The sequence below is a fragment of the Muntiacus reevesi genome, chromosome 8, assembly GCF_963930625.1.
Source record: "Muntiacus reevesi chromosome 8, mMunRee1.1, whole genome shotgun sequence".
Lineage (NCBI taxonomy): Eukaryota > Metazoa > Chordata > Mammalia > Artiodactyla > Cervidae > Muntiacus > Muntiacus reevesi.
The window spans coordinates 48104329-48129871 of record NC_089256.1 but is presented as its reverse complement, the minus strand read 5'-3'; the positions used below and the strand labels follow the sequence as shown (position 1 = coordinate 48129871).

Sequence of the window (25543 nt, the reverse complement as noted above, 5' to 3'; positions counted from 1 at the left end):
GTACTTTGCAGATTGTGAATGTGTGAGATTTCTTGATAACATCTCTGAGAATAGGAGCCTAGTTTTTTTCTCCCTTAAAGTTCTTGTGAACAATATCCTCCTCCTCTTGTGGTTTTCAGCCAAAGGAATTAAAAACAAAAAGGGCTCACAGTCTCTCTCTTTTAAAGTCTCATTTCTTCCTTCCCTGTGTGAGCAATTGAATTTTAGGAAAGTCTTTGAAAATTACAAAGAAACTGCTATCATAGTTTTAAGAAGCCACATTGGCACATACGACCGTGCAGATTCAGGCACCCAGCTTCGCAGCTCTCTGAAGAGCACTCCCCAGGTTGAGGAGCCCCGAAAAGGGGGCAGGAACAAGGAATCCCACAGCTGACTATGGTCAGGGCTCAGTGTCTTGTTGACCTCCCAGAGCGTCTCCCCGGGGAGCTGTAACCCCTCACTGTCTGATCTTCACCTTCCATCTTCCAAACAACACTCAGCAAAGTCCTGGGAACTTCAGTGGACTCTCTCTGGCCCTTTTGCAGCCCTGCTGTCTGTGGCCTCTCTCTGCTGTATCTCTGCACACACTGCTTTCCTGACACCTACTTCTAATGTCCTCTTGTCCTTCCCTTGTCATCTGTGTCTCTTTCACTGGCTCTTCCCCTCCCACCAAATTCTAGTTTTCCCCTCAATTCAGTCTTTGCCCTGCTTTCCTCTTCATCTGCCATTCCTTTGTCCTTCCTCGTGATGGCTTGTCCCACATCTTAACTGCCCGTCAGACATTTCCACCTGGAAGTCATAACATCATCCCAGACTTCATATTTTGAAAACGGGCTTTTCTTTTCCCATAAATCCATCCTCCATCTCACCACTACTCCTTCTTTGTTATCATCCTTTTTGAATTTCACCCATGAAATTCATCTCTGCGTTAGAAGCTAATTTAGATGTCCTCTTGTTCAGTCTTCCAGCTAATAACACGCAGCTGCTGCCAGGCCAAGTCTGTCCGATTCCAGAGCCCACGTGATAGGCACTGTCTCACTCCTCTTAGAAGCAGGGAGTGCAGCTGGGCTTAGGGCTACAGTTTGGAGGCTGGTGAGACTTCCTCTGGCCCTGCTCATTGGTTAGTACCTTGAAGGCCCAGTGTCACTGAATAGCCTGGGGTGTGATGGCAGGAGACCTGCGTTGATTGTTTTCTCTCTGCTGTTGAGCTGTGACCTTGAACAATCAATCTTTCTACCCCTTAGTCTCCCTCTTGTGCCATGACACCCGTCTGACCAGCTGTCACGTGTGTTGAGTGAGATAACACAGGTGAAAATACGTAGCACCGTGGCATGGGATCTGAACCTAAGTGGAGGGAAATGAATATAAAGCGCTTGTGCTTCAGCTCCGTGCCCCAGAAACAGAGGGTGTAGCTGGCAACACTTGACTTGACCACCACCGCAGCGTTAGGTGGTGCCTCGGGGTGGGGGTGGGCCGCCTGGAGGAAATTGCCTCTGTGGATGACACAGCAGGCTCTCCACACACACCCACTCTGCTGCTCAGAAATAGTGCGAGCCAAAAACCGTCAGATCAGGGGTTGGGGGGGCGGTGAGGAATTGACTCTGTAGCAGCTGCTAATTAGGAAATGCTACTCCCAGGCGGTGCTAGCACCCCTGATGATGCTGGTCCACAAACAGATGTTTTGGAACATTAAGACATTACAGAAGTGGAAGTTGTCAACTTGAAAAAAAATAAAACAAGCAAAGCAGTAAAGCTCTCTTGTTAATGTAATCTCCATTCATGGTACAAGGGAAAGTGATGGCCCGACACCAGGGGCTGAGCACAGAGGGAAGGATGGTATTTCCAGCTCCAGAGACACCTGGGAAATAGCCATCTTAACTCCATTATGAGGCTGGTTGTGTGGCTCAGTTGCCACAGGATGTGAGTGCGGTTTGAGTAATCACTTCTGACCCCCCCAGGGAGAGGGATGGGTAAGGTGAGGAGTGCCAGCCCCCCAGCACCTCGGGAGACCCCTTCCCACCCAGAAGCTGCGCCCAAGCATCTGATGGGGCAAGCCTCTTCTGCTTGCTGCCTGGCTGGCCCAGGCTCCACGACCTGAGGCATACCTTCTCCTTTGTTTCTCAAGAGCCAATTCCTCTTTTCCACCAAGAAGGGCAGTCTTCCCAACACCTACCCCTGCATGTGGCGGGTTCCTGTAGAGTCCTGTTCACTTTTCTCTGAATCGCTCTCCCACTCAGGTTTTTATACCTGCGCTAAATAAGGAGCACACCTCAAGCAAAATTTAGCCACAGGAACCCTAAACAACCGAGGGCTTCTGTAAGGAGTCGTCCTTGGACTTCAGTAAATATTTTAGCACTTGACTCATTGCTTTTCCTGAGATACAGCCTGGAATGGTGCAAAGCACTTGCGATCACAATCAAGACCTTGACTAGCAGAGAGGGTGGGCTGGGCTCTGCCTGCCCCTACCTACGTGGTTTGTGAATCCCTTTTTTGAGAAATAGTTCATCTGCATTAAAGGGAGTAGAGTCACCTCCACAGTTAAGCAGGGGGCAGTGGGATACTGCTCTTTGGGAGTCCCAGGCCAGGGATATCAGGGGCTTGTTTTATAAAATTTTATTTTATTTTTATTTTTATCACACTTCTGCGTGGTTTAAAGATTGAGTACGCTTTATATGGCTATTATAAAAAACACTGACCACTCCTACCATGATCATTTTCTGCTTCCCACTTTCAGCCCTTTTAACTGATTTTTTTAGGGATTATGTCCATATCTCTAAGTAGCATGCTTATGTCCCTGTTTATTGATTTTTTTGTTTGTTTGTTTTGGTTTTAGGCTATAATCATTGATTTCTCTTGGTGGAAATTTTGTATCATTCCAAGCTCTACCAGTTTTACTCTTTAGGGTTAGCTTTAAAATGCATTTTGACACAGCTTAAAGTTACCTTTCTCCTACACAACATGATTCTGATCGTCCCACCTGACTTATGTGTCATGTTTGCTCTGTCTTGTTTTCTAATCCGACAAATGAGAAATTGCTGTTTTATGTTTCCTTGGTTTTACGCACATATTTACCATTTGCTTTGTTCATTATTTCTTCTTGTACCTTATAGCTTTCACCTAAAATTGCTTTTTTTGCTACTTGAAATAAATTCTCCATCATTTCCTTTAGTGGAGGTAGTTGATTAACCCAAATCTGACTGAAAATGTTTCTGTTTTGAAAGATAGTTTCAAAATGGTTTTCAAACATAGTTTTGCCAAGTATACAATTCTGTTTTTTTTCTCCCTCAGCGCATTAAAAATATTTATCCACAATGACTTCCATTGTTGCTGTTGAGAAATCAACTATTATTTGAATTATCATCTTCTGTAGATGCTTTGTCATTTTTTCCTCCTGGTTGTTTTTAAGACCTAGTGTTTGTGATTTTCTGCCCTTTCTCTGTGATATGGGCTTATATTTCTTTTTATTTAGCTTCCTAAGGATTTGTTGGACTTCCTTAGTCTGAAGACATATACTTTTTATCAGTTCTGGAAAATTCTTAGCCATTTCCTTTTTGAATATTACTATTTTTCTTATTTCCCCTCTTAGAACTCCAGTTAGATATATGTTGTACTTTCTCACTGTATCTTCTTGTCTCTTCACTTCTTTTGCATATTTCCTATCTCTTCATATCATCTCAGCATTCTCTTGTCATCTGTCTTGTAATTCTTAATTCTTTTTTCAGCCTTATCTAATCTGCTGTTGAGTTTCCTAATTTTAATTATTATTTTTTCATTTCTAGAGTTTCCATGCAGATGTCTTTCAATTTTTAGCCATTATTTATAGTCTTTTTCTCTCATTTTCAATTTTTTCTTATCTTCAGGGAGTTTTATTTACTTACATTCTTTGTCTGATAATTCCAGTAGTTGAAGTCTTTGCTTGTCTAGTTTGCTGACTTTTGCCCACAAATGCCTTTTTCTTGTTTATTTTGTGGGTTTTTTTTTTTAATGTGATTTCTTATTCCTTAGGATTTTATCCAATTTTTTTTTTCCCATTTATTTTTATTAGTTGGAGGCTAATTACTTTACAATATTGTAGTGGATTTTGCCATACATTGACATGAATCAGCCATGGATTTACATGTGTTCCCCATGCCGATCCCCCCTCCCACCTCCCTCTCCATCCCATCCCTCTGGGTCATCCCAGTGCACCAGGCCTGAGCACTTGTCTCATGCATCCAACCTGGGCTGGTGATCTCTTTCACCCTTGATAGTATACTTGTTTCAATGCTGTTCTCTCAGAACATCCCACCCTCGCCTTCTCCCACAGAGTCCAAAATTCTGTTCTGTTTTATAAAATAGGATTTTATCCAGTTTTAAATAATAAAATAAATATAAGGTGAAGGTGTGTTCACCTAAAGACCATTCACATTTGTTCCTCCCAAGTACTCAGAGACACTGTATATCAGCACCACTTTTTCCTCACCGTTAACAGTGTGTATGTGTGTGGTTTGTGATATAATTTGCATACCATAAAATGCAGCATTTTAAAGTACAGGCATACCTCTGAGATATTGTGGGTTTAATTCCAGACCACTGCAATAAAGTGAATATCACAATCAAGTAAATCACATGAAATTTTTGGTTTTCCAGTGCATTTAAAAGTTATCCAGAGGAATCGGATGGAGAGGGAGGTGGGAGGGGGGATCGGGATGGGGAATACGTGTAACTCCGTGGATGATTCATGTCAATGTATGACAGAACCCACTGCTATGTTGTGAAGTAATTAGCCTCCAACTAATTAAAAAAAAAAAAAAGATTTGCTGAAAAGCAATCACTTTCTCTTTTCTCTTCAGTTTTATTACTTATGACTTTCATATGAATGTTTACCTCAACTATCTGGTATATATTTGAAGAACTAATTGGTTTATAAAGTTCCTTTGTATTGATTGTTACGCTCTGTATGTGCCTTTCACATATCTTTTTAAAACCTCTATTTACAACCTGAAATTGTCATAAAATAAAATCTCTAAGCACACAAAAAAAGTTATGTTTAAAATATACTATAATCTCTTAAGTGTACGATAGCATTATGTCTAAAAAGCACAGTGTACATATTTTAGTTAATAATGCTTTTGGCACCAATAAGCTTTATTGACACAGGATTACCATAGACTTTGAATTTGTAAAAAATGCAGTATCTGAGAGTTACAATAAAATGAGGCATGCCTATATATAATTCAGAGGTTTCTAGTATATTCACAAGGTTTAGGACCACTTTTTAAAACATATTTGTAGTAATTTTCTTGGTGTATAGTTGATTTACAATGTTGTTAGTTTCAGGTGTAGAGCAAAGTGATTCAGTTACACAAATATTCATTCTTTGTTAGATTTTTTCTCCTATAGGTTATCACAGAATATTGTGTAGAGCTCCCTGTACTATACAATATGTTCTTGTTGGTTGCCTGTCTTGTTTGTAGCAGTGTGGTTTATCCCTCCCCACTACGTTTCCCCTTTGATAACTGTAAGTTTGCTTCTGATACCTGTAAGACTGTTTTGTGAATAAGTTCATTTGTATCATTTTTAAAAATTAGATTCTACCTATGAGTGATATCATATGATATTTGTCGTTCTCTGCCTGACTTACTTCACTTAGCATCATAATCTCTGTAGGATCACTTTTAAATACACCCTTGGCTTGAGGTTTAGACCACACAGGTATTGTATGTGCTGCACACCCATATAAGGGCTAGCTTTATGGTTATCAGTTCTTGGGTGAGTTATTTTTCTTTCACCTAAAACCAAGATTGAGGGGCCAGATTTCTTGCTGTCCTCTTCGGCAGGGCAGGTTTGTTTCTACTTGCCTGACACCCAAAGTATAGCCCTGGTTCCAACTTTGTATAGGAGTTTCCTCTCAGGTTCCCTCCTATCTCCTGCATCCCTGTGGCCATCAGGACAGAAGTTCAAGGTCACAAATGATGAGCAGGTACCCCAGAGCAGCTGCCAGCTTTGGAGTTAGCTCACCTCTCTGAATTCCAGCTCTCGGTTCATTTTTGACCTCACCAGATTTGCTTGCTAACTCAGCAATGCATATAGAAGTATTTTTTAAAAAACATTTTATTCAGCGTTTTTAGTTGTTGTTAGTGGCAGGGTTATTCAGGATACTGCAGGACAATAGTCTACCTTTTAGTTTTGTTTATAGTGTGCATTTTTCTTGCCTTCTGTTTTTAGTCAACCCTCCAGGGAGACAGCATGGTTCAGTGATAGCCATGTGTTGTCTTCACGTGGTCATTCTTTTCCTTTTGAAGACTGGAATTCCTTGAGCTGATTGGATCTTGGGGCACCCATCTCTTGCTCCCTGAAGGAGACATTGCTGCTTCCAGAGGCTCAGCCATGCTGACCATTGGCCAAGCCTCACACTCATCTGCAGGCTGTAAATAGAGCTAACTTCATTTCTTTCCCTTTGCTCATGGCTTACCAGTTTTGGAGCAGGGGTTTTTAAGTCCCTTCTGCCTCCTGACAATCACTTTTTTCTGTCTTCTTTTGAGAATAACTTACCTCATTGTGCCAAGTTGACCAAGAGGGTAGGGAAGGCATCTTCAGATCCTTTCCCTCCTCTTGGGAGGTCAGCTGGCCTTAGCAGCTCAGAGAGGAAGAACAAAGGTTACATGCTGTGTGGGTCGCTCACTGCTGTCCATAACCCTAGAGTCCCACGTTGAACTTGTGTACTTGGCAGCTGCCCGGGAAACTCCACTCCACATCCCATTTCTAGCTGAGTGTGGACCTTGCCTGTCTGGGGCTGGGCCCCAGGGGAGCTCAGATGCCTAGGAAACGCCCTCCTCCTTAGGAAGCTTCTGTTAATTATCACTTACAGGAAACAGAATAGGAAGCATGGAAAAAGTAATTCTCAAGGGGGTTGGGGAGGAAATGATTCCCTTAGGAAAGGTCATCAGAATCTCTTTATGGAAGAATTTATAATCAGCACCCCTCCAACTCCAGTCTGCACATCATTGCTTCAGGTAGGAGTGGATCAGAGTGGGGACGATGTCGAGAAGCTCTGCTCTAGAATTGCACTGTCTATATGGGCTCATGTGGCTATTGTGCCCTTGAAGTGTGGCTGGCAAATTAGTCTCTGGACTTTAAAGATTTAATTCCAAAAAAAGAATGCAAAATATCTCAATAGTTTTATATCAGTTACATATTGAAGTATTATTTGGGATATGTAGGAGTAAATAAAATATTTGTTAAAATTATTTTCACACATTTCTTTTTAAAAATGTGGCTACTATAAGTTTTAAAGTTACTTATGTGGCTTGCATTTGTGGCTTACTTTATATACCTCTTGGACAGGGCTGATCTGGAAGATACCTTGCTCCTTTGGTGTGTGTGTGTGTGTGATATTTTGAGTTGAACTATAGGTTCTGCCTGCAACATTTGCCAGTTCAATGGTTGGCCATTTTTGCCTGACTCATATAGTTAGAAGTGACTTCATTCATCCCTGCAAAACTTTCTCAACACCGCCCTCAATCCTAAACAGAAAGAAAAATATCATTCCCAAATGGGAACATAAAAATGGGTTTTTCAAGGAGCCATGTGGTCAGCAATAACTTCAAATTGGTCTCTACCGATTTTCATCACTTACTCTGTTTATTATAAAATTTAATCCTATATAATATTGTTGCTTTCTAATTTCTTCCCCTGGATTGCAAGAATAATTACTGTTGGAAAAAAAGAAAGGTGAAATTATTTTCCTTGAACCCACTTCTCCACTGATGTATGTGCTTATGTACCTTTTCTGAAGGTTTAGTGCTCTTTTCAGAAGGCAATAAGTTCTCACTGATTCATTTTTCCTCTTGTTTCAACTTTTGTAGAAAACCACTGGCTAGAAAGCAACACTGAAGCCCAAACAGAAAACTTTACCTTTGATCAGAATCAAGTAGATTTTTCAACCGTGGTCTCCAAAGAGGGTGCCATGGCGCAGACCCCCAGGAAGAGCCATCCTTCTTTGGATGCTCCAGAAAACGTCACCCTACAAACTGAAACAGCAGCTGCTAGAGGAATAAATGACTCTTCAAGGAGAACAGATTTCACCGTTTCCCCCTACGGGTCTGGAAGAACAACAACTCTGACTTCTCAGAGCAGCACCTTAGGTGAGTTTATGCTAATGACACTATTTCATGCATGTATATCCAGTCCTGGGAAACCAAATATCTGATGGTCTCTGCCTTTCCCCCATCCTGAGTCACAATGCTCAGCCAAGGGTTCTGGCACAGAGTGGACCACACTGTTCCTTAGGCTCCACCTGTGGCTCGTTGTGGTTAATTGAGTTGTAAGTATAGACCAGGGGAGGGTGCAGATTTGCTGAGTGGCCTGACCAATCCTGTGGAATCTACATTCCATGGCCATACCAAATCCATACCACACTGGTGGTCCTGCCACACTCAGCCGTCTCCTAGGTACCAGGTCTGGTGGACTGCTGGGCTGTGTTGTTTGTGTTGATGTAGCTCAGATGGTTGTTCTTGCACCAGTCTGCACAGCACAAAATGTTTTGCCATTTTTAGCAAAGGATTTCAACAACGGGCTCAGGCTGGATGAGCAAGATTTGATTGAAGAGGCGAAGACAAAGAAAGCTAGCACTCAGCTAGATACCCACTCAGTACTAACATATCTCATTTCTCTGTTCTCACAGCAAGTGATGAGGTCACATTACTTTCATTTTAGGAATTTGGAAACTGAAGCTAGAGAAATCCATCAGTCCAATGTGTGCAGGTCAGACAGTTAACAGGTTTCAGAGCTGAGATTTGAGCCTAAGCCTGTGTATCTGAGCACAGTGGGAGGGGTGGCTGAGGAGTGGCATGCCCGGATCATGTGAGCGAAGATACAGGGGACGGAAGAGAATGTGGCCTCTTTGTGGGTGGTGAGGCCAGCAGCCTCCCTTGGGGAGGACATAAGTCACACACAGAGGAGAAGAGCAGCGGATAGGACAGTTGTGTGGGTGGGGTTAGGCACAATTATCCAACACTTTGAAAACCAAGCAGTTTTGATTTGGTGTGATGGGGAATGTCACTGAAGATTTTTGAACAAGGCAGTCACATGGTTAAAGTGAATTTGGGTAGGTGTATCTGGCAGATGGGTAGACAATGTCTGGGGTGGGAGATGGGGTAGAAGTAACCTGGAGTCCTGGGGACCACCCAAACAGACACAGAAATCCAGATACCAGGTGCTAATGTATGGCCTGGTGTTGACGTATTGTCTCGTGGCTTTGGGGATGGAAAGGAAGGAATCAGTAAAGGCTCTTTACAAAGGAAAACTGATACACTTTGGTGATGAACTAAGAGGCTGAAACCATCAAAGGTGACCCCATCCCACCCCAGTGATGGGAGGTCTGGCTGGGGGACTCAATTCTGTAAAGAGTGTATAGGGCAGTATTTTACATTCTGTTTGTGAATGATGGATACAGAGCTTAGAAACTGTATTTGATGCTGCCTGGGTTTGTTGGTCATTCGGATCATGGAAATTTTATCTTAAATTTAAGTAAATTCTGGGACCAGCTTTGTGGAATGTGAGTGATGTGTCATGATGATCTAAAACTGACCTCTGGTTCCAGGTCGTCTGATATTTAGCTTCTTTGTGCTCCTTTGTTGATAATTTTACCATAAAATACAGAGTCTTTGTTTGCGAGATCTGAAAACAGCCTTTGTGTGGGTCTATGGTCTCTGCTTCAGGAGGAAATTTTTCAAAGAATGAACAGTTGCTCCTGATTTCTTCTGGTGTCTGTTTTATAGAGGTCAGAGGTGAGCTCACTCAAAGATGGTTCAGACATTTGGAAGTCTGCTGGTGGAATTTTAATTGTTGCTGTCTACTTTCAGCCTTGGGAAAGCGTCACCCGCCATCCAGCAGTTCAGGGTCAGAAGCAAGAACTGCCCCTCTTTACATGGAGAGTGGAACATCCTGGGGTTCCCCGGCGAGGGGGCAGGGGCTCCCTGAAGACGTGACTGTGCACACCCAAATGGCTGCCACTTCAGTTTTGAGCCAGTCCTCTCTCCCTGCTGTGGAGGGGGAAGAAGAGACCGCACTCCCCAGGGGGAGAAATTCCTCGGGACAAGAGCCCTCCTGGCCGCCTCTCTCCAGGACATCAGCTTACTCCCCTCCCTCTGACCGTCTCTCATGTGAGTGCTTCTGTCCCAGCTCCACCCTCTGAAGTCATGCAGAATAGAAATAAACAGCCCTGAATGTCCAGCCAGTTACATACTCATTACAGGGGCTAAGAGGATAGACTCGGCACCAGTGCAAAGTATTGGGGGTTAAAAGTACAACCTGCACAATTTAGCTCAGTGCTGAAGTTCATCTTTAAAATGTGTTTTCTTTACTTGTACAAGGAAGAAAATAATAGTTGGTCTGGTAGGTGCTCTAGACCTTTCTCTCCACCAGGCCCTGCTTTTTCCCTTTCCCCTACATACACACATACGCACACAGCCAAGACTGAGTCTGGCTGGTGTGTGTTCTTGCATAAGAGACCAGTTCCAGGGTGAATAAAATGGTGAACATTGTGCCATTCGATAGAGAGTTATATTTGTATTTCCTCATTATTGCAAAAATGTTTCTTTCAATGGCAAAGATAACAGACAGTTTTCTCTGGGCGTCAGAAAACCCAAACAGGCAGGTGTTTGCAAGGTTGTAGTGGTGGATCACAGGGCCCTTTGTGTTCCAACCCCTGGTCATCAGTTAAGTCTCCATGTAGGTGTTCCACCTCCACTGAGCCTTTCATCAACCCTCCGAGCCATCCACCAGGTCACACTAGCTTATCCTTATCCATCTTAGCCTTCTACCCAGCTGGACTGTAATCCTCTGAGGACACAGATTGTGTCTGTTACCCCTCTTAAGTTCCTCTGCCCCACATCGAGGTACAGTTGATGAGTAAGGGGATGAACACGTGCCAAATATTACAGGGTTCATCCGGCCACAGGCCAGTGCTGGAAACTCTGCCCACCATTTCTCTTCTACGAGGTTTCATTCTGAGCCTGTGCCTGCTACTTGTGTTTTCATCTCCATGTCGTAGGGAGCAGGGCCAAGAGGGTTGGAAGTACCCTTGGGAAATGGAGCTTAGATGGCTTCAGAAGTTGCCATTTCAGAGGATATTAGAAATACTTACAGGACTAGGGGTTCGGGTTTATGTCATCAAAGTAAAAATGGAGATCCTCTCTGGAATACCTATTGAAAGCAGCCCATTCCCCTTTCATATGCTCTATACAGTTTCCTGCCAACTGGGTATGTATATAATTTACGATTCATATTTTTAGGGGATTGCTTTTAAAATTATTCTTAAATGTTGGTTAGATTGGATAAAAGCTACGATCCTTTCCAGCTTCAAAGTCCTGTGGTTCGGTGGTTTAAGAACCACTTTACGAAATGGTGGAAAGGAAGCATTTTCTAGGAAGCTAAACTTGATTCTGGTCAGAGTCATTTAATATTTATACTTTAAATTCAACCCACTGCTGTGGTATATTTATTGTGGTATATTTGAAAATCAGTCTATGTTTCCAGCTACTGACCTTGACTGTAGTCATTTATACTTTCAGAAAAATATTTAGCCCTCCAATTCCTTCATCCTTTTAGAACATCATGCTTTTAATTTTTGAAGTGGTCTAACATATCATTCCTTTTCCTTAAATCCTTCACTGAGCATTGCTCTTCCTTCTTAGTGAACCAGTTGTTCTGTGCCAGGTAGAGTGCCACCTCCCTCTAAGATACTGGAGGGGACTTTGGGTACTGTTCAATGCAAGGAGACCCAGGCATTCAGGATGTGACTGCCAGCCATCTGGATCTAGCCTGCTAGCCCCATCCTGCTGCATGGATGTACAGGGGACATGAATAAGGGCCTGAAGCCATGTGAGAGATGAAGCTCTGCTTTTTTGTTTATTTTGTGTTTTGACTGTGTTGGGTCTTTGTTGTAATGTGTAGGCTTCTCGAGTTGTGGCATATGGGCTTAGTGCCCCTTGGCATGTGAGATCTCTGTACCCTGACCAGGGATTGAACCTGCATCCCCTGCGTTGCAAGGCAGATGCCTAACCACTGGACTACCAGGGAAGTCCCAAAGTTCTGCTTTATTTTGAGTGCTGGGCTGGTCCCTGCTAACCAGAGCTCTAGTGCATCTCCTACCTCCCCTGAGACCTGAATCTTGAGATGTAGATTTCCTGACTGTGGCATCTAGGAGTTCTAGGCATGCAGGCAAGAGTGCTGAGAAAGCCAGCAGGACTTGCCAGACACAGACTGGGAGTCACCCAGCCCAGCTGGCCTCTCCGTGGGGAGTCGGAGCCAAGGGGGAGTGTGGCGGGGGCGTATACTTTGTGACACTTGGCTGCTTTGTCACTAGTGAATGTGACCCTGTGAAAGTCCTGGCACTTGGGTCAGTCAGAAGACTGATGCTGCTCACCAGGTGAGCGCTAGGATGGCCAGCCAGTAGTATGGCTTGGGGAGGATGGGGGTCCTTATTCGAAACATGAAGGGATTAGACCAGCTGATCCTGAAGATCCTTCTAGGTCCAGCATCTGTTATTCCAGACACATCAGCCTTTGTCTTCTGTGACTCCTTTCACTTCTCATTCTGCTGCACACAAATGTACACACAACATAGCCGTTCTGAGGGTTGGGTAGCCAGGGCTTGCCGGCTTCCAAAAGTAAATTACATGCTAATAAATATATGCATTAAATTGTATAGGCCTAGACAGCTAACTCAGATTTTAAAAGAAGAAATCAGAAGTCATTTGAAATTATTTTGCTTCCTGCTTTTTTTTTTCCTTCTCTACTTTTTATATTTTCTCGAATGACCATGTACTATTTGATAATTAGGGGGGAAAGTAAGCAAAGCAACTAATAGGGAAAAAAGTTCTCTTTTAAAGGTGAAAAGAGGTATGTGTATGTTGAATTATGTGAGAGTGGCTACAGTTGAGCACTAAATTTAGTACCGAGCTTCCTGGAAACCAGGGCACAAAGGGAAACTGGGTGGGGTATGATATGTTGTCAGATAAAGTGAGTAATACAATTTCATCCATAGGCTTCAGTGTTTGGGGGGCAGTACATTCTAAGAGGAATTTTATATAACAAATATTGAGGATCATAATAGAAAATGCCTTCAATTGCTGTTTTGTGGAAATTGTGCTAATGTTCTTTAAAAGGTGATGTTTTCTATATGTACTCAATAGGAGCTGAGGGTGTAGTAATGGATCTCAACTCATGAAAGTGTTTCTGTGGGCAGCTGAGCTGATATGGTCCAGGTAAATTGCTTTGTGGTGATTTCACTTTTTAGAGGAAGACAATATAAATAACTCAGAAGGTTGTAGATTTAGTAATACCTTTCCCAAATATCAGCTGCTTCAGCCAGATTTTTGGCAAGTTCTGGATCGCAGCCAAGTCGAGGGCAAGCATCGTAATACGTGCCCAAGGCTCCAGTACGTTGTGTTGTAATGGGAGAGGGACCCATATTCTTTCCCCAGAAAAGCAGGCATTCTTTTCACCTCTTATTATAAATATTAGAGAGTTTAGCTTGTTTCTGCTCCCAAATGGATGATCTTCTCATTTTTGAATGGCTACTTCAAGGGTAGAAAATGAGCAAGGAAGGGCAATTATTAAATAATCAGTAGTGCTGGTCTGCTGATTAGAAACATGGTACATTTCCCCCTAGATGTTTTCAGCAGGTCCTCATTTGGTAACATGAGTGGTGATTGTAGGTTAGTTTGACCAAGCCTTTTCTCCTTTTATTAAGAAGCCCCAACTCTACAGAAGTGTTCACACGGCTTAGCAGCTTTACTGTGAGGATTGAATGAGATTATACAAATAAAGTCTTAGGTAGCACAGTGTGTGGAGGTATACGTAAAGTAGTGGCATATTGTTATTAGTTGAAAAGTCAGTTTGTAATACTGATGATAATGAAATGGTGAAACAGTGTTCCATGGAGCCTCAGGGTCAGGGAAAACCTAGCCATTTTCCTTTTGTGACTTTCAGCAGTTGTGATGTTTATGATTGTATTTCTGAGGCCATTTGCTTTGCTGGACAGGTATTCAGGCTGAGTCCAATAAAACCGTCACTGTGCACTGAGTCGATGAAGTAACGCAATTTACTGGGAATAAAAGTGTTTTGAAAGAGCACTCAGCAATCCGATGGGACTGTAATTGGTGGATATAGATGGTGACTGTAGTGAAGTCAGGCCCGAGAGGCTAAGTAGGTGACCAAGGATTTGGGACGTGTCTGTTTGTGCTTTTTTTTTTTCTAAATACTGAACCTTTTTTGTTAGTTTGTAGCAGAGAAAGGTTTATTTCAGGGTTAAGTAAGGAGAATGGATGGCTTGTGCTCAAAAACCCCAGGTCCATTTGTTTTTGTTCTTAAGTAGGGATGGCTATAGACTGCAACTATTTTTGTTTCCAGGTCTCTCTATTCCTTTGATTACTAGTTTTATGGATTGCCTGCATCTTCCTTGTCCCCCTGAAGGTCCAGCAACCAGAGCCACAGCCTGTGTTCTAGGTATACCTGGTTCTGTGGTTTTGTACAAAAAGAAAAGGAGCCTTTTTGTTTCCTGTGCTCACTCTCTATGTATATGTTTAACTTTTATTTGTGCTTTTGGTTACGAGTGCATATTGAACTGGTCTTCAAAGAAACGTTTATAATGAGGACTTTATATTTTCCTTTCCTGGGTCATAATTAACAATTTGAAGCCTTTCATTTTATAGGTATAGAGAGTACTTTTTTAAAAATTTGGCTTAAAAAGAGAAAAAAAGCACTCTTCCTTCTTGCCTCTGGGTCTTCTTGCCCACTCACCAAGCTTCCCTGCAGTGTATTCCTGTTTGGAATGAGGCTTTCATTGTGCCCTTCTGGAGGTCATTTCTCAGGGTGTCCTTTGGAAAGTTCTTTGTGGAAGGGAACCACCAGCAAGCCACTGTACTTCCGCAGAGCAGACTGTCCACTTTGACCAATGATGTATTATTCAGTTCTTGAGGCTCTTGACAACTGGTCCAGTGTCTGCCATCCATTTCATTAGAAACACTGTTCCCAACCTGGAGTCCTTGGGACCCACTGGAGTACTGTGTGAGCCAGTCTCCAAAGCTTCATGACGTTAACTCCAGGGATGGAGCCTGTTGCTTTTGGGTGGAATTAAATCAAATCAGTGAGGTAATGATGAGTATCTCTTGCTGATTAGAAGCTCTGTTACTTCTGTTAATACTGCATTAATAAATGCAGCTTGGTTAATAGTCTTTCGAAATGTCAGTTTTACGATAGCCCTGAGGTGGCAAGTAATAAAGAACTATCAATGGTGCCAAGGCTGGGAATGACTGTTCTAGGCCACCATTGTTCCGACTGTGGGTGCAAAGCCCAAGGCCTCCTTGCTGGTGACTGGGTCCCCTGTAATGCACCCACTTTTATGCATTTTTAGGTATAGGCTTTAATCTATAATAGCATTTGAACAAAAGGCTTACATGGCTAAAACAAAACAAAACACAGACTCTGTCACAGTGGCCTCTCCTATGTAAGTTATAAGATGGAACTCAAGAGCAGAAGTTTTTAGCTTCTTCTATATAGACTGACGCAAATCGGGTCTAGAGGCTTTCTGCTGTCTTCTTCCTAGCTTGATCTGAAGCTTTCATTGTACTCAGTGAAGGACCTCATGCTTCTCCACTTAGCTCTGTGAAAAGAGGGAGAATGAGTGTGTTAGGTGTGTTTATCTATTAGATCCACATGACATATACTCATCTGCCAAAATGTAATTAACATCATTTGCATCCAGATACACCCTGGCTAGTCTTAAAGCATATTTTCTTCCCTTCTAGCTTCTGGAAGTACAGAGGATTTAAACAACTCTACTGCTGTCCACAGCTCCTCGGTGAGTGGGACAAAGAGTGTCCATGTTGCCACCATGTTCCCCAACAGTGTCCGAAGGACGCCCCAGTCTTTAGCTATCAGTCTGCGACCTCTGAATGAGACAGAACATTTCCTCAAGGACTCTGAAATTGCCACAACTTCATCATCAGTCCATTCTTCCCCCTCGGAGGCAGAGTTGAGAAGAAGCAGTGGAGTGTTCAGGAGCCCAGGGGATGGGGCATTCACAGAGCTGTCCACAGAAAGTGCATTTGGTCCTACATCTTCCAATGTCTCAAGGGAGTTTTGGCAAAATGATTCTCCAAGTAAGTCTTCAATCTCTATTTGATTTATTATGGACATTTTAAAATTGTTGAATTTCCTCAAGGGGTCACTTCAAGACCATTTGTAATCTTTAAAAAAAAAAAGAAGACAACTGTATTCTTGGGTAACACTATCTCCTTTATCTGGTAGACCACATTATCACGTTTTGATTTTCAGCCTCATGACAATGTTGTGAAATTAGTCAAACGGTCATCATTCCTCCTGCTTTCTTGTAGATGAGGAAGCTGAGGCTCAGCTAGTTTAAGTAGTGAGTGCGTGATCTTTATCTCACTCACCACAGAGCTGAGACTCCCACCTCCAAGCTCCCGGTGCTAATGCATCTTGTGGTTCTGCAGCTTCAACTTAAAAAAAAAAAACTTAAAAACTTTTAAAGAGCTGGCCGCTCTTTAAAGCCAGCTTCAGTTATCTTATGTACAGATCATCTTCACAAATAAAATGTGCAGAGTATGTAAATATACTCCTCAAGTTCATGGTTTTAGTGAGCTCCTATAGTTGATTTTTTTTTTTTTTTTTGCTGTATTTCAGAATTAGAATAATCTTTATTAATAATAGAACTGCCTTAGGAAAATACTGAAAAGCATAATATTTGGGCACATTGTATTTGGTGAACATAGCAGCATACTCACTGGCTCATACTTCCCCATGTTTTAGGGGAAAGAATAAAACACTCAGGCCTTTAAGTTACCCTGAGACTTTGCACATACTGTTTAAAAGCTCCGTTCTTCACCAGTTTTTGGTATTGCTCTCTTATTGACACTGAATAGTTTTGAAATAATTGTTTAGAACATGGAAGTATACGTCAGGTCACACATACAGTATAAACACTGTACAAAGTCCTTGCAAAGGGCACCTTCTCTTAGGAAAGACTTATGTCTTAGTTGTGGAGGGATCTCTCTTACATCCATGTAATGGCCTTTTGTGTCTGACACCTTTCAGCCTCCAGAGGACCCCAGCTGGCCAGCGGCTCTGGTGCAGGGAATGGCAGCCCTGTGTCTCAGACAGAAATCTCCTCTCAGTCCATCCCGCCAGTCAGAAGTGAAGAGAGCACCACTCTCTGGTTTTCCACTGGCAGCAAGCCCTTTGTAGGTGCAGCAGGAAGCTCCACTTCCCATCCTGAGGTTGTGAATGCTTCAGTTCTGACCCGCTTCTCAGCCTCCGCCCCACAGTCTCGAGGAAGCGACCCAGCGCTGTATGAAATGAGCTACTCTGAGCTGGCCACCGAGTCCTTGTCTTCATCCTCCTCAGAAAGTCTGGGCTTTTCGGCACCCCGCGGGGAGCGCTCAAGTGAGTCTCCATCCACGGAACCGCACCCCAAAGAGGGTGGGGGACTGCCTGAGCTTGATCTTCAGTGATAATGAAATAGTTCTGCACGCCTCTCATTATTTCCAGGCCATCCTTCTAGCTGGTGATACCTATCCCTGTATATCCCCCAATTTTTCTGTAACGTCTCTAAGATGCTGCTGTTACCACTTGTTGCCACACACAGCTCGGGGACTTCTCTGCAGTGTCCTTCCAGCTCTTAGAGCTCACCCCACACCCCCACGCTGCCACCATCACACAGGAAGGTGAGAGTATTGTATCACCTCCTTGTGAATGGTTGTTCATGCCAGATCTGGGCTTTCATCAAGAGACATTCTTCTTTCCCCCTTTTAAACAGCCTTATTGAACTATATTTCACATTCTGTACAGTTCACCCATTTAAAATGTACAATTCAGTGGGTTTTGGTATAGTCACAGAGTTGGGCCACCATCACTATCATCTATTCCAGAACATTCCCATCATCCCAAAAAGAAACTCTGTGCTCATGGGATCTCTCCTCATTCCCTGCTCTTCTGGGCCTCTGACAGCCATGAATTTACTTTCTGCCTCTATAGACTTGCCTACTCTCATTTCAGTTCAGTCGCTCAGTTGTGTCCAACTCTTTGCAACCCCATGAATCACAGCACGCAGGCCTCCCTGTCCACCAACTCCCAGAGTTTACTCAAGCTCATGTCCATTGAGTCAGTGATGCCATCCAGCCATCTCATCCTCTTGTCATCCCCTTCTTCTCCTGCCCCCAATCCCTCCCAGCATCAGGGTCTTTTCCAATGAGTCAACTCTTCGCATGAGGTGGCCAAAGTACTGGAGTTTCAGCTTCAACATCAGTCCTTCCAATGAACACTCAGGACTGATCTCCTTTAGGATGGACTGGGTGGATCTCCTTGTAGTCCAAGGGACTCTCAAGAGCCTTCTCCAACACCACAGTTCAAAAGCATCAATTCTTTGGCACTCAGCTTTCTGCACAGTCCAACTCTCACATCTATACATGACCACTGGAAAAACAATAGACTTGACTAGATGGACTTTTGTTGGCAAAGTAATGTCTCTGCTTTTTAATATGCTATCTAGGTTGGTCATAACTTTCCTTCCAAGGAGTAAGCGTCTTTAAATTTCATTGCTGCGATCACCATCTGCAGTGATCTTTGGAGCCCCCCAAAGTAAAGTCAGCCACTGTTTCCACTGTTTCCCCATCTATTTCCCATGAAGTGATGGGACCAGATGCCATGATCTTAGTTTTCTGAATGTTGAGCTTTAAGCCAACTTTTTCACTCTCCACTTTCACTTTCATCAAGAGGCTTTTTAGTTCCTCTTCACTTTCTGCCATAAGGGTGGTGTCATCTGCATATCAAGATGTTTATAAATGGAACCATAAAATGTGTGGTCTGTTGTGTTTGTCACTTAGCATCAGGTTTTCAAGGTTCATCCATGTTGTAGCATGTGTCAGTGCTTCATTCCTTTGTATTGCCAAATACTATTCCATTGTATGGATATGCCACGTTTTAATTTATACTTTCATCAGTTATTGAGTATATGTGTTGTTCCCACCTTTTGGTTATGATGAGTAGTACTCTTGTGAACATTCAAGTACATGTTTTTGTGTGCACATATGTTTTCTTGGAATTGCCAAGTTAGATGGTAGCTCTGTTTCTGACCTTTGAGGAATTACCAAACTCTTTTCCGGAGTGACTGCACCATTTTGTATTCCCACCAGCAAAGTAGGAGGATTTTAGTTTCTAAGCACCTTTAACACCACTTGTTGTTGTCGAGCTCTTTTGATTGTAGTGAGCTGACTCATTGGAAAAGACCCTGACACTGGGAAAGATTGAGGGCAAAAGAAGAAGGGGGCAGCAGACGATGAGGTGGTTAGATAACATCACCGACTCAATGGATGTGAATTTGAGGAAACTCCAGGAGATAGTGAAGGAAGGGCGCCTGGTATGCTGCAGTTCATGGGGTTGCAAAGAGTTGAACGTGACTTAGCAGTTGAGCAACAGTAACAGCAATCCTAGTGGAGGTTAAGTGGCATCTTAAGTGGTATTGGATTGCAGTTTTCCTAGCTGACTAATGATGGTGAGCATCTTTTCATGTGCTCATTGACCATTTGTATATCGTCTTTGGAAACGTATGTTTAGATCTTTTGACCCTTTTTAAATTGGGTTGTTTATCTTTCTTTAATTGAGTTGTGAGAGTTCTTTGTATATTCTGGATACTTGTCCTTCATCAGAAAGATGATTTGCAGTCATTTTATCTTATTCTAGGGCTTGTCTTTTAACTTTCTTGCTGTTATCCCATGGACAGCACAAATTTTTTAATTTTGATGAATTCTAGTCTGTCACTTTGAGAAAACTTTTCCTTTGATGTTCCTTTTAAAGAATGTTTTTGAAAAATATTTTGAAAACAATTCTCATCAACCTTATCAATGTAAATTGTATATTGATAAACCAAAAATGCAGTAACTTATCATTTAAGCTTATAATAGGTTTGAATTCTTACCTCTCCACCATTAACAGTGGCCGCTCTTTTCTCTGCTGCGAGTTCTCTAATTAATGAGGAAAATTAGCATTTATTATTTACTACTGATGTGATATGGAAAAGCATATGCTTTGTTGTAAAGAATATCACATGTGTGGGTGGAGACTGTGCTGTTATATGTCCAGGCATGGAAAACACACTCTTTCTGTCACTTAAACACAAGGTATCCTTTTCTGCCCTGCCCCTGTGGTCTCAGAAGTTTCTCCTTTGCAGGCCTGGAGCTTACATCCCATAGAATTTCCCTCTTCCATCTCTTCAGTACCCTACACTCTGCAGTCAGGGTGCAATTGGTGTGTGTGGACAATGTGACCTCAGTGTGAGTGGCACGTGGGGTTCTGAGGCACCAGATAAGGAAGAGCCGTGTTCCTGAAACCACCTGCTCTGGATTAACATAACGCTTTCTCTCATTTCCTTGGAATCACCCACAGCTCACAGCTTCTGTCATACAGCTTTCAGATTTCTTGATTCATCCCTTCCTCTGGGTTCAGATGTAGCCCCTCTGTTTCAGGGCATGACTGCCCCCTGTGTTAAGTCTGTCAGCCTAAGGGGGGTGGTTGGCCTACATTTTGTATGACATCATCGCAGGCCTGTCCTCTTTGTCAGGGAATTTATGGTCAGGTACGCTCAGCTCTCCAGCTTCTCCTGGTGGACTTTGCGTGGGTCTCTTTTAAGTCCCCTCTCGAGGGTCAGATCACATCTGCGACCAGGTCCTGGCTTTCCTGGTGCTCCCTGTGTATGCCTGTGTGCATCTTCATCCCTGCCGGTCAGTTAACACAAACCTGTTATGAAGTGAGGGCTTTCCAGGTGGCACTAGTGGTAAAGATCCCACCTACCTTTGCAAGAGGTATAAGAGATGCAAATTCAATCCCTGGGTTGGAAAGAGCCCCTGGAGAAGGGGACTGCAGCCCACTCCAGTATTCTTGCCTTGAGAATCCCATGGACAGAGGAGCCTGGGGGGCCATAGTCCATGGGGTTGCAAAGAGTTGGATACAACTGAAGCCATTTAGCACTAGCATCATGAAGTGAACTGACCTCACACTCAGCTTTACATCCATTTTCCACCAAGGTAGGTCTCTCAAGGACTAGACTGACTTGGAATTTGGAATAAGAATCAGAAAAGAGCCTGTTTTTCTCGTTAGATCCGGCTTATGAAGCAGTTAGGCTAAGAAGAATTGGTCCTCGTTTCCCTCATTTCTGAAAAGAAGGGTTTAGTTGGTAATAATCTAAGATTCTTTAAGTTTATAGCATAAAATATATACCCAAGAAAAAAGGAAAAGGATATTTATTCATGTGTCACATATTCCTATTCAGTCCCCACCAAGAAAAAGAAACAACCAAGCCCACTTGTAACCTCTAACCATGATGCCATTTCTCACTGAGGTGCTCCGGTGAAGAGCTACAATGTAGAATAACAGACAGTGTAGAATGGCAGGCCCTGTGTCCATCATCTATCACTGGTCCCACCTGGAGGTAAAAGCCTTTAGAGTAATACCAGCGTCCCTCCCTGGTCTTGTCAGGTGGAAAGCTCCTGCAGGGTTGTTAGTTTTTCACTCACTTAGGTCTTCCCTGGTGGCTCAGCTGGTAAAGAATCTGTGTGCAATATGGGAGACGTGGGTTCCATCCATGGGTTGGGAAGATCCCCTGGGGAAGGGAAAGGCTACCCACTCCAGTATTTTGGCCTGGAGAAGTCCATGGACTGTATCGTCCATGGGGTCGCAAAGGGTCAGACATGGCTGAGCGACTTTCACTCCCCCCCCCCCACCAGCAATTTCCCTGACATAAACACTATTTATTATGTATCACCAAGGAGAAATATTGTATCGATCCTGTTCACTGGAGTAATGAACCTTATCATAAATCCAAGTCACTTAAACAGCAGTGCTGATCCCACACCGCCTCTGGAGGTTTCAGTCACTGCTATGTTAGCAGGAAAGACACACATGTTGGGTTTTCACCTTGTCAGTTTCAGACAAAGACCCTGAGAAGGCGGAGGACAGCATTGTGGCTCACACAGCCCCACTGTACACCTCACTGACCAGCCCTCCCCTTTCCCGTCCTCTTGTAGCCACCGAAGACAGTCCTGAGCTGGATGTTGGTGCCGAAGCTGAGGAGGGGGCTTCCTGGGGAGGGCCTGGAGTCCGCACTCACAGCCCGCACACTCTGGCTACGTTCTCTGGAGTTGGGGAGCGCACACTGCGATCTCTCACCAACGGTAGCACAACTCCCAGGGATGCGGAGCGATCGGCGGCGACAGCTGGAGAAATGGAGAGTGCCACGCGGCAGGAGAACATGACGGTGACCGGGGACGCCCGCCCAGTCTCGGGTTCACTGGCGGCCACAAGGATCTTCGGAGGGCGTGGAGGTGATAGGCAGGATCTCTTTGCATGTTCCCTCAGCATATCTGTCGGTTTGCTTGTGGTGTCAGCATGATTTTGGCTTCCCTGGTGGCTCAGATGGTAAAGAATTTGCCTGCAATGCAGGAGACTTGGGTTCCATCCCTGGGTCGGGAAGATCCCTGAGAGAAGGAAATGGCAACCCACTCCAGTATTCTTGCCTGGAGAATTCCATGGACAGAGGAGCCCAGCGGGCTACAGTCCATGGAGTCACAAAGTGTCAGACATGACTGAGTGACATGTCTGACATGACATTTTCACTTTCACTTTCTAGAATGAGTTTGCTGTTAACCCAGAAAGTGTCTTACCAGCTCCCAGTGAAGAGCACTGTCTGGGTACTCCCACCTCCCCCCCCCCCATCCCCCCCCATGCTTACCCGAGACATTGGCACTGTTGTCAGCCAGGATGCTTGCAATCAAGGAGCCCAGCCGGGCTGTGACTGAGGCCAGTCTCCTGGGAAAGAAATATCTCATTATATAGAATGGAAAGTTGGGAGGGTTTTCCTTTTTCCATTTAGGCACAACAATTGTTCTATTTGGGGTCTTAAGAGCTTTTCAGATACTAATTTGCTTTTATCAAAAAAAAGGTCTGTGGAAGGAATTTGGACCTGTTCCCTATTATTTGGGGCCCCACTTCTCTTTTATTACCATTTCCAGTGCTGCCACTACGATCTTCACAGGAGGGCAGGTCCATTCACACCCTGCTTGCCTCCCTGAACAGTCTCTCCAGAGAAAGTGTGTCTCCCCTGGAGGGCAGTTCGTGGGCCGGACACTGAAAGTCTGTCTCAGAGTGTAGGTTCACAGATGCCTGTCTGATTGGCCTAACTGCAGTTTTCCCTTGGCAGTCACTGGGATTAGCTACGATGGAGTCAGCAGCACAGATCCTGATTGCGGAACCTCCAGTGAGCACACAAACTACACCTGTGCTTCATCTCCTTTCACCAAAGGGGAACGGACCCTACTGTCCATTACGGACAACAGTTCATCCTCGGATGGAAGGGAGACGTCGACCTCTTCCGTTAAGATCTCAAGCTCTTTGAGTTCAGACTCTTCGTCCTCTTCTCAGGTTCAGACCGAGAGGAGTAACATCTCATCCCACCAAGGAGAACATGCTCAGCCTTCCACCGAGGTGCTGGTCCTGCCCTCGGCCAATTCTCCGTCTCACACACCCACCCTTAATATGCCGGCCACTCTGGTCCCTCCGGATGCCGATGCTAAATCTGTTGGTGATGCGTTATCATCTTCTTCATCAGAGCCGCCCCTGCCCTTGCCCTCGGTGTCACGGTCCTATCAGCTCTTCTCATTAACCTTGCCATCTGCCGGGGCCTCCACCCATCCCCTGCCATCCACCCCTGATGCACCCACTCCTTTGTCCTCCTCGCCACCACCCTCGTCAGTATCCCTGACAGCATCTGCCCCCGCCTCGCCGTCTGACTCACAGACAGCCCTCCCACCTGCACCTTTTACCCCACTCCTGCCCAGAGCAAGGGATGCTCCTGTGACTTCAGTTCGGACATCAGCAGTCACATCGTCTATGCCACTGCTGCCTAGCAGTCAAACAGCAGATCCTAAGAACCAGAGTAACCCATACCTCGAGAACATCGTTACGGAATCAAAGCCACCAAGCCTGCAGACTCTGCCCGCGGAGGCCACGGAAGCTGTAACAGTGATGTCTACTCTGGGGATCCCTTCACCCTTGACTTTCACAGACTACTCTACATCTACAGACACTGAGCAAGCCCTTCCAGCCACGAGCACCGGCTTAGCCCACACGTCTCCAGCTTTGGCAGCCACCACTCTCAAGACCTCTCATTCTCCCGAGGCCAGCCCTAGCGTCCCATCAAGCACAACAGCTCTGACGGGTGGCCCCACAACAGTACAGACAGTGGCCGGAGAAACAGTACAGACAGTGGTTCAGCTCTCGCCAACCAGTCCTGAAATTCTTGTGGTCCAAGCCACAACAGAAGGTGCTGTCACTACAGAAGGGAGCCCAGTGCATAGAGATGCTGCCACCAGATTGTTCCCCCTGACCGAAGAATCCACAACAGAGCCTGGCCCTACAGAAGAGGACAGCCTGGCTTCATCTTTCCTCAAAACATCTCCTCCCCCCGGAACCATGCCTGTCTCTACAGCTAAGGTGTTAACTCCTCCATCGACCACCTCCACGGCCCAGAGCAGCACCCAGCCACCCACAGCACCGTCGTCTCCAGCCGCAGGTAGGACACGGCTGTAGACACATGCTGAGGATTGTGCGGGGCTCCGGTGTGATCTCAGTGCTTTCTGTTGAAGTACTTAAAGCAGGAAAGAATGCCCCAGTGACCATTTTCTCCCCCTTTCTCACTCCTGAGTTACAGAGAGCAGACAGGAGAAGATGCCACTGGCCATGTTGACACTAGTAGTTAGTAGGTTGTAATGCCCTGTAATTGCATGACCTTTTCAAGCATGCCTTTAACAAGGCCAGAGTGGGGTAGCGAAGTGAGATTGAAGGGTGGGAAACTGGAGTGAAGAAGCTTTACATGACCTGTCTAAGACACAGAGTGAGCAAGTGCCTGCTTCCAGATCAGAATCCCAAGCTTCTGAATTGGTCAGCCTGTGCCCCAGTCAGCGGGGAAGCATCTCTGGATCCCCTGAGATTTCCCTAAGACTATGGCGCTGGCTGATAAATACGGGTGAAGGGACATGTTCAATGAGAAGACGATGAACTGACCTTTCCTATAGTGCCTGTGTGACATTGCGCTTGAGGTTATATATCTCTCTATCCATGTTCAAGTTGCTGGGACAAGAGAAATAAAGCCATCCACGTGATTCTTTGTCACCTAAGTACAGGTAGCAGGGAGTAGGATGACATCCTTTGATGTCAGGGCCAAAATTTGCTGGATATTTAGTTTGTCTAGACTCAGGCAAGGAAAACTGCTATTGATAAAAATGTGAAATGAAGACTGAAGGGAGGAGGGAAGAAGGGGAGGGCACTGGAGGCAGGTCTAAGTTGGTAGCCGTCATCCAGCTTGTGGTCCAGCCACAAGCCCCGCAGCCCACACAGCCCCGAGAGCCCTGATACATCAGTGCCCACTTCATGCCAGTGGTCTGAGTGCCACTAGGAGATGGAAGCTGGCTGCTGCTTCTGGCGAGTTTACAATCCTGCTTCAGGACTCA

The 25543-nt window shown here is 44.5% G+C and overlaps 1 protein-coding gene across 1 annotated transcript in view; it reads left to right on the top strand.

Moving 5' to 3' along the window:
- HEG1 (heart development protein with EGF like domains 1) overlaps positions 1–25543 on the top strand; it is an 83821-nt gene that overhangs the window by 14459 nt on the left and 43819 nt on the right. Inside the window, exons 2-7 of the mRNA XM_065942267.1 lie at positions 7827–8105; positions 9825–10124; positions 15773–16126; positions 17082–17429; positions 22064–22360; positions 23236–24606. Coding sequence (XP_065798339.1) covers positions 7827–8105; positions 9825–10124; positions 15773–16126; positions 17082–17429; positions 22064–22360; positions 23236–24606 — 2949 coding nt within the window. The remainder of the gene's footprint in view (positions 1–7826; positions 8106–9824; positions 10125–15772; positions 16127–17081; positions 17430–22063; positions 22361–23235; positions 24607–25543) is intronic.